Consider the following 9,063-nt stretch of genomic DNA (forward strand, 5'->3'; position numbering starts at 1 on the left):
TGCCTATGAACTAGCTATCTACTATTACCCATTGTGTTTTTTCTTTGTTATGTGAAGACGTGGGATACTATTATTGTGATTCCTAACGAGCAATGAATTTTTTTTTTTTTTTGGTAAAGGTAAGAATAGCAATGAAAGTTTTTATTCACTAAAAAAAAAAAAACAGAAGCGCCAGGTCGAACTGGCCGATCTAATCAGGTTTCCAAAACACAGTATCTATGTTTGGTTGTCTGGATTTTTAATTAAGATAAGATTGGATATGATATAATATGAAATTCAAAAGATTTTGCTATCATATTCATTATTTGGTAATTGCAATAATAAAGTCATATATATTTACATCATGTTATATATTATTTCGTATAAACACTTATATGAATCACAAATTTTACAAACGGAGATAATAAATATCTTTCGCAACACTCTTGTCTACTTTAATTTTATTTTCTCTTTTATTATATTTTTCTCTCTTTTTAATTAATTTCTTTTTTTTATTTCCTTGATCTCCTTCCATCATTCTCTAATAAAATTTTATTAAATAGAAAATCATACTAATATACCTAACATATATATTTATATGTTGAATAAATATTATAAGATAAAATTAATTCGAATATATAAATCAAAATAAGATTAAATTAAAAAAACTATTTTTTTTTTTAATTTTTTAATTTTGAATTTCTTATATTAGAATTCTAATATTAATTATATTGAAATATAATTTTAATTTATTAATTTCAGAAATTTGTTATTTGAGAAGAAACTTTCTTCTTATAAATATTAAAAATTCTATCCAAAATAATTTTATGTAATTTATATCTTTTTTTATATCCGATTTTTTTCTTATATTGAGTAAGCACTAAATATAAAATAAGATAAATTTTATTATATTCTGAATTTTATTCTAACGGCTAAACACAGCTAATGGCTAAGAGAAGGTGGGAGAAGTAGACCTTCAGATGTGGTGGAGCCCACCCAGAAGTAATTAATGCAAGTTGCTGGGTGGATTGCGTTTTTAAAATGAAATCACAATTCAAACATCATTAATTTATCCCATTATCCCAGCGATGATGGAGAGTTTTATCTCTTTTTAATCTTTATCTCGTGGGTTTAAAATTGCTGTAGCGGAGGAGGCGATCAAGAGCTTTAGGACAAGACATATCTTTTACAAACCTTCCCTCCCCCGGTCACAGTCGTTCAAAGCCCCGACTAATCTCGCCGCTGCCCCCTCAGCCTTTGGTTCGTCCAACATTGGAAACTTCGATGCTTCGCTCTCCGACGTCTCTGTCCTCTCTCTAAAACGTCTCCATTGAGCCTGGGCTTTTCCCATAAAGAAAGAGAGAGAGAGAGGGGGAGAAGGCAGGAGTGTGCTGGGACGGCAGAATCGATCGGGCTGGAAAGAGAAAGGGAGGATTTTTGGAGGTAAAAAGTTGTGGGTAGTTCGTGGGTGGGGATGCTGATCGGTGGGCTCGTGCCTGAATCGATCCTCGCGTGAATTCTCGGTGCGGAGGGAGGGAGGGAGGGAGGGGGTGGGAGGAAAGGTGTGTGCTTTTCCCGCTAGTGTTTGAGTTGGCGCTGAATTACTGGAGTTCGTGGGGTGGCAAGGAGCAATTGTAATAATTGGAATTGATGGGTGTCGAATTTTGATGGTTGGTGGAACTGCTGAGCTTGTGCTTGTGCTGTTGCCATGGCGATGGTGAGCCGCCCGCCTGTGTTAACGACAAGCGTGGATCGGATTCCGATTCACGAAGTCGGAGTTTCGGCGATTATGGCGAGCAAAGGGGAATCTGTGGCTGAACCGTCGACGCCGCCGGCGCCGGTCGAGGATGAGAAGATTTACGTCGAGGTCGGGAATAATGTGAAAGAGAGCAAATCGACGCTTATTTGGGCTGTGCGGAACTCTGGTGGCAAGAACATTTGTGTTATCTATGTTCTGGTTCCTTCGCAGAAGATGCGAATGGGTAAGTCGAGGTCAAACTGCAATATGTTTTTCTGTAAAGTTTGTTTCTTTTGGCCAGAAACTGTAAATTTGTGCATCATGGTCTCTCTTTCTCAACCCTTGATTAATTTGGGTGATCTCGATATTAGATCGCTTGTGACTTCTGGGGAAAGATTGATTGGCCGTGTTGATAACTTCAGTTTCATTTGTCGTTGGATAAGTTAATGATTTGGTGTTAAAACTGGTAGATTCTTTGGTCAAAACCCGTGATTTAAAGCAAGAAGGCTGGTCTTGTCATCTGCGCAAATATTAATCATAGAAATGCAATTTATGTCTTGAAATGATTCATGATAAGCTGTATCGAGATTTGGTAGTACTTGGCTTAGCGAGAACATGAAGTCCAAATTATTCTTCTTTGCTTGGTTCTTCCTCCTTTTCTATTTTCTTTTTTGGGCCAATCCATGGTTGGTTAAAGGATGAAGGTAAGTAGGAATTATTGTATATCACTAGCCTTCTTTTGATAAACCATAACTCATAAAGTTCTTATCTCTCAAAACTATTTTTCCGCTCTGGTTTGCAGAGGGACTTGGTGCTGAAATTCTTGTGAGCCAAGCAACAGATCAAATGGTGAGAGCGCACAGGGAGACTGAGAGGCGAAACATGCATATACTATTGGATGACTATCTGCAGCTTTGTAGCCAAATGGGGGTATTCTTCTTCTTTTGTGCTGATCTGCTTTCTTTCTAGAATATTGAATTCAGAGTAATCGCTCTGGTAATAGTCTTCTTGTCGAGAATTAGACATGAGGATTCTGAAGCAAATTTGTTGGTAGGTACAAGCAGAGAAACAGTTTACAGAAGCAGGCTCTATTGAGAAGGGGATTTTGGAACTTATCCAGGTGCATGGGATCAGAAAACTGGTTATGGGAGCAGCAGCAGACAAGCGCTATTCCAAGTACAAATCTAAAGAATTTCTTTTCCTCTTTTTGCCTTCTTTTCTTTCTTGCCATAATGAGAATCAACGGCAACAAATCGGATTAGATCCCTTCTCCTCAATGTATTTTATCAACAGTGCGCCGTTTTTTCGATCTTTTGTGTGATTGCCCTTTACTTATGATTTGCCCATTTTGGAAAAATATTTAATTTTTGGCCAAACAAGTTGGAAAAGTATGTTGTGGCGTGCAGTTACTGATAATGATAATAATGTGAGATGCTGTATATCTTATTTATTCTTGAACTGTTATAGTTAGATGGTGTAGAAACCTTTCCTCCCTACAAGATTTTACTCAAGTTCATTACGATATTGAATGACAATACAGGTTGTTTTGTGCATCACATACATGAACGGCATTAGTTTACTTGGTATGGTAGAAGGAAAGTTTATCTATGTAGCGGATGATAGGTCCATGACAAATAACTATCAACCGGTTTGAGATAAAAATCTCACCTGATCAGAACCATAAGCATCATCTACCCTCGTGATTTTAGGTTCTATTCACTGATTTCGCAAAACTGACTGAAGCAAAGGAACCTTGGTGCTCATGCCAATAATGTGGTCAACACTAACAGCTTGTCGTGAAAATCAGCCCAGATGTTCAGTTATCATTCAAATCATTGTACGATAGTCAAGCGATTGAGACAGATTAATTATGCATGAGCACTCACTATGCACGAGTTTTAATTAGCAACTTTCTTCGGTAGTCCCTTTTATCTGTCTTGCATTTAAGTCAACATTAGTTATGATAATTGGTTTATAATTGCAGGAAAATGATGGAGCGCAAGTCCAAAAAAGCCATTTCTGTCCGAGATGAGGCACCTCCTTCTTGTCACATTTGGTTTATATGCAATGGTCAACTCATTCATACAAGGTCATTCTTTAATCCTCATCACCTTTCTCTCTTGATGCAAACCATGCGTGTAATAGCAATATATGAACCAGCAAGAGCTCTTTCAGTTTTCTTAACAGCCATACTGACATCCTACACTGGGAAAAGAAAAACACAGTATGATCATGGATAATAAATCTTCTGCTACTGGATAATAAGGAAATGATAAGTCTATTTACTAGCTATTACCTCTTTTGTTGGTTATGAATCATTGGATGGCAAAGAAAAGCCTCTCTCGTGATACTGATCTTAATTCCTTGTGCAAATAGGGAGGCTAGTACAGATCAAGCTGATACAGAAGTTTCCTCTCTGCGAGTTCCAGTTAACTCTACTCCTGATCCCGGACTGCCAACTCTGTCGAGTCCAACGCCCGGGACGCCACGTAGGAATGATATACCAAAACTGACAAATCCAGTGCAAGATATGTTTAGCAGAGTATTCTCTTCAAATAGCGAGAGGCATGGACTAAGGCCATTTGTTTCTTCTTTCCCGGAGAGTCCTCCAGAACCAATAAGCCCGTTGGAAAGAGAAGGGAGTTACCATGAAACTGAAAAAGTATTGAGGAGTCATTCTCAGAGTTCAGTTGGTTCATCAGGCTCATCCATTGGTGCAACTGAGATGGTATCCTCTCCACCTGTGAAGCCAGAAATGAGCGAGAGTGGGGTAGAGATGACTCAGTCAAACTGCAATGATGAGGACCCAGCTCCTTCCATTATGCTGGTATGTGCGAAGAGCCATCTTTCTTCATTTAGAAAAATGCCTGCTAGGAGCGATGGATTCTACCTTTGCAAATCACTTGATAGTCAGCTAATGTTTGAGAGGTATGATAAAATGTGACAGGATGTGAACATGAATGACAGTCTGCACAATCAGCTTGAGCAAGCCCGAACAGAGGCTGAGGATGCAAAGATAGATGCGTTTCAAGAGGCATTGAGGCGTGCAAAAGCTGAGGAGGATTTCATGGACGTCGTGAGAAAGGTAAAGTTTTGATCAAATGTGTAAAAGAGTGTGCTGTATGCATGTTGAAGAATGGAGGTAATGTTTTGATGAATACATCATTGACTGTGTGCGCATGTTTGCTGATTCTGTTTATTCTTTGTCAGTCATATCCAAAGTAGTGTGCTTGTGTGTGTGTTAGTGATTGTTGAGTTCTTTATGCCTTTAATACTCTAAATATATTAGCTTATTTAATTGACCTCTAGATGTACTATCGCTTCACCTGTTAATTCCTAATAGCACTTAAGTCGAATCACTATAGTCGTGCTACTCGCAATGTATGTTTGCCAAAAATGCTCTTGTTTCTTCCCAAGTCATGTTGTGATCTTGGTGAGGAAAACACTTGATTAATTATTTAATGATCATAGTTGCATCTTGTAACAGCTGAATGGCATGCATGGTTCAATTTACATAGAAGTGGAAAAAAGAAACAAATGGATGACTTATCCTTAGTAGTAATCCTTATTTTAAATCAATTCAGGTGAAAGCTTTGGAAAGCATGCATGCCGAGGAGCATAGGCGAAGGAAAGAAATTGAGGAAGATCTTGCAAAAGAAGAAGAAGCACTCAACAAGATTAAGAATGAGCGAGATGAAGTCGTAGAAGAACTTCGTATTGCCTTGGATCTGCAGTCATCATTAGAGAGCCAAATTGCAGAAACAGATCAAATTGTGGTGGAGCTAGAGCAGAAGATCATTTCTGCTGTTAAACTTTTGCAGAGTTATCGTCACGAGCGAGATGAGTTGCAGATTGAGCGTGACATTGCACTCAGAGAAGCCGAGGAGTTGCGGAGAACACAAGGTGATACCTCAAGTGGGACCTTTCCACAGTACTTCTCTGAGTTTTCTTTTTTAGAAATTCAGGAAGCAACTCAAAACTTTCATCCATCATTAAAAATTGGAGAAGGCGGCTATGGGAGCATATACAAAGGTTCCCTTCGTCACACACAGGTGGCTATCAAAAGGCTGCATTCTCATAGCATGCAGGGTCCTCAGGAATTTCAACAAGAGGTAGGGTCAAGTATCGATAAGGTCTTGAAAAACCTAGGCATCTTTTATCTAACATACATCTATTGGGCCTATTGACTACTTATGGCTGCTTCTAGAGATTATTGATTTAAATTATTTCACCTGCGATGATGTCAGGATGGATATCCAGTTACTTAAAAACTAAAAACAATTTCTTTTCATCACTCTGCATGGATTTTTTATCGTTGCATCTGCAGGAGCTATTTGTAACTTGACTCTTTCTGCCACCGCTGGCCATTTATAGTGGTTTCAAGTCATTTTGAATTTTTTAACAACACCTACATCCATCAGGCCTATTGACTGTCGCAACTGAAAACTACTCATTTTGATTATCTCGCCCTTCAGGGATGTCGGTATGCATCTCCAAATTAATGAATCTTAAAAAATTTTGCCCATCCCAAAGTTCACAGTACTCAAAATTCGACTCTCTCTGCGACCACTGGCCATCTCATATTTGGAAATACTAAATGGTTTCATGTTGTTTTGATATTTTAAAAACATTCACATCTTGTTAGAAGCACAATGAAATACCTTGCTTAGTAGATTTCACTGCTGCTGGTAAAATTCACGAGGAATAATGGTTTAGTACCCTTCAATAGCACTTTACAAGAGATCTTTTTTTGTTACTTAGTTTTGAATGGATGGCTTACTTAAGTGACCTTTTTACTACAGCCTTGAGCTAATTTCTTCCTGCTTTTGTTAGTAAGTGTATTTTGTGCTCAGAATTAGTAGTCCAAAAAGTTTTTTCTGCTCAGGAGTCCAGCATTATAATTTACTGTGGGTTTGACCTCAGGTGGATGTCTTGAGCAAGGTGAGGCATCCGAATCTAGTCACACTGATCGGAGCTTGCCCAGACGCTTGGGCTCTTGTCTATGAATATCTGCCGAATGGAAGCCTTGAAGATCGACTCAGCTGCCGTGACAACACGACACCGTTATCGTGGCAAACTAGGATACGGATTGCCACTGAGCTCTGCTCAGTCCTCATCTTTCTTCATTCTAGCAAACCTCACAACATTGTGCATGGAGATGTAAAGCCGGCTAATATCCTTCTAGATGCCAACCTCGAGAGCAAACTGAGCGATTTTGGCATCTGCCGCCTGTTAGGTGATGGAAAATCCAGTGACAACAACACTCTTTTGTATAGAACTGATCCAAAGGGAACCTTTGCATATATGGATCCGGAGTTCCTCTCTACAGGAGAGCTCTCTACCAAGTCCGATGTATATTCCTTCGGGATAATACTGCTGCGGTTGTTGACAGGGCGACCTCCCTTGGGAATATCAAAGGAAGTGCAATACGCACTCAGTAGGAAAAATTTGAAATCCCTCTTGGATCCCGTGGCTGGAGACTGGCCCTATGTGCAAGCTGAGCAGTTGGCCAATTTAGCTCTGAGGTGCTGTGAGATGAACAGAAGGGATAGGCCAGACCTTGGGTCGGATGTGTGGAGAGTACTTGAACCAATGAGAGCTTCTTGTGGAGGCTTCTCGTCATTTAGGATAGGTCCTGACGAACGGTGCCAACCACCTCCTTATTTCATTTGTCCAATTCTGCAGGTAAGCTAGTGGGACATATTTAGACACTCTTCGATGCCATCTTCTTCGTAAATCATCCTCTTATTGCAAAAGACTTCCATCTTGTTTGGCCCAGTAGAACTTTCCATCCTATATACTGGAGGACAGCTGAACCATTCAGGAACTTTTGAACTGCCGCTATGGTTGAACCGTCTCATTTGCATGGGTCACAATTCGTGGGGAAACTGTCCCATTTGAACCTCTCCTTTACTATGGAATAATTCTAAGTACATCTCCAATTGTTTTGATCTTGCAGGAAGTCATGCAAGATCCACAAGTCGCCGCAGACGGATTCACTTACGAAGCAGAGGCTTTGCGAGGATGGCTTGAGAGTGGCCACGATACTTCACCTATGACGAACCTCCAGCTTGCACACAGAAATCTTGTCCCTAACCGCGCACTCCGCTCTGCTATCCAGGAGTGGTTGCAGAACCATTAAGTGTTGATATTTGCTCGTGTTTTCTTCTCGCAATACTTCCTGAAAAATGCTTATCAATTTCATCCTTTCCCCTTCTTCTTTTTTGGCTTTTTCAGTTTCGCTTGTATTAGGAGGATGTTTTTCTTACACACACCTTTACTATGTCCCTGTAATGTATGCAGGACCCGTGGGATCATTTTTACACTTGTACAGAAGACAGCACATGTACATTATTAGCTCTATGTGATACACAGCAGTTTCCATTTTTCTTTCGGCACGATGTTTGCTCATGCTTTTGGCTTGCGAAATTTCGCTGTATTGAGACAATTCTAATGAAAACCGTTCATGGGGTTCGAGAAAATTCGAGATTTATTGCGTTCATCGAACGTCATGATCTCGCATCCGTTTCAGGCCCGGTCATGTCCTCTTGATCGTGAAGGTTATCGCTCAAGTTGAAGCAGCGGTCGTATCGTTCCACCTGAAGTCAATGTTTGATTGTGCAACAGGCATATCAGCTGAGTACTTTCTACCTAAGGTGTGGTGCTTCTCGTGTCCTTTTTTCCATGAACACCGACTTTGGAAGCTTAGTTCCTGTGGTTGAAGAAGTCTGGATTCGGACAGCTAACGCAAGTAATGACCGCCACGAGCACATAAATGTTGGTGAGACTTGAAAGCGGTAGGCGCTTTGCTCCCACCTAACAAATGTCCCAACGTCCGTTTCCTAGCTATTTTCCTGAGCTCTTCTCATTGAATGAGTGAACAGAGAGGGCTTACCGTGTCGCCATGATGCCAAAACTCAAAGTAAACCCTACTTTGGTCGAACCATATCTATAAGATAAGCTTTCGCTTTGGAAAATTATTCAAAAAGTTTTAGATTTATTACACTTTAGCCAATTCAATTCAAAACCTTCCAATTTTGATAATTAAATTTTAAATATTTTCACTTTTTTTACCAATTAAATCCGTCTAACCAATTTAGCTTGAAATCACTAACATCGACAATTTTGTTTATATTTTGTTAATACTTTTTTTTTTTTAACTTTTTCTTTCTTTCTTTTCCTTTTCTTATTCTACCAAGTTTGGCAGCCTCACTTGTGGGTGGCACAGGTCAACCGGCCGACCATTGAGATTTTGCTGTTGGCCCTCACCAAATTTGGTAGAAAAAAAAGAAAAAGAAAGAAAGAAAGATATATAAAAATATAATTTAAAAAAATTGTTCAAGTTA

At 39.4% G+C, this 9,063-nt stretch overlaps 1 protein-coding gene across 1 annotated transcript; it reads left to right on the forward strand.

The window, feature by feature from the left end:
* The first annotated feature begins 1,125 nt into the window (after positions 1–1,125).
* On the forward strand, positions 1,126–8,110 carry LOC104443433 (U-box domain-containing protein 33). Its single transcript, XM_010056814.3, has 9 exons — positions 1,126–1,961; positions 2,520–2,647; positions 2,772–2,893; positions 3,702–3,806; positions 4,094–4,544; positions 4,665–4,802; positions 5,302–5,829; positions 6,641–7,402; positions 7,677–8,110. Exons 1-9 carry the CDS (start codon positions 1,688–1,690, stop codon positions 7,857–7,859), a joined length of 2,691 nt encoding a protein of 896 aa, XP_010055116.2. The 5' UTR covers positions 1,126–1,687; the 3' UTR covers positions 7,860–8,110.
* The last annotated feature ends 953 nt before the right edge of the window (positions 8,111–9,063 follow it).

This window comes from Eucalyptus grandis, chromosome 1, assembly GCF_016545825.1.
Source record: "Eucalyptus grandis isolate ANBG69807.140 chromosome 1, ASM1654582v1, whole genome shotgun sequence".
In the NCBI taxonomy this organism is placed as follows: domain Eukaryota; kingdom Viridiplantae; phylum Streptophyta; class Magnoliopsida; order Myrtales; family Myrtaceae; genus Eucalyptus; species Eucalyptus grandis.

Bases quoted from the DNA above. Each gene is read 5' to 3' on its own strand.
- LOC104443433 (XM_010056814.3), top strand. From the start codon at position 1,688: ATGGCGATGGTGAGCCGCCCGCCTGTGTTAACGACAAGCGTGGATCGG. The intron at 2,648-2,771 runs GTATTCTTCTTC...ATTTGTTGGTAG, and splicing joins AGCTTTGTAGCCAAATGGGG to GTACAAGCAGAGAAACAGTT. The intron at 2,894-3,701 runs GTACAAATCTAA...TTATAATTGCAG, and splicing joins GCAGACAAGCGCTATTCCAA to GAAAATGATGGAGCGCAAGT.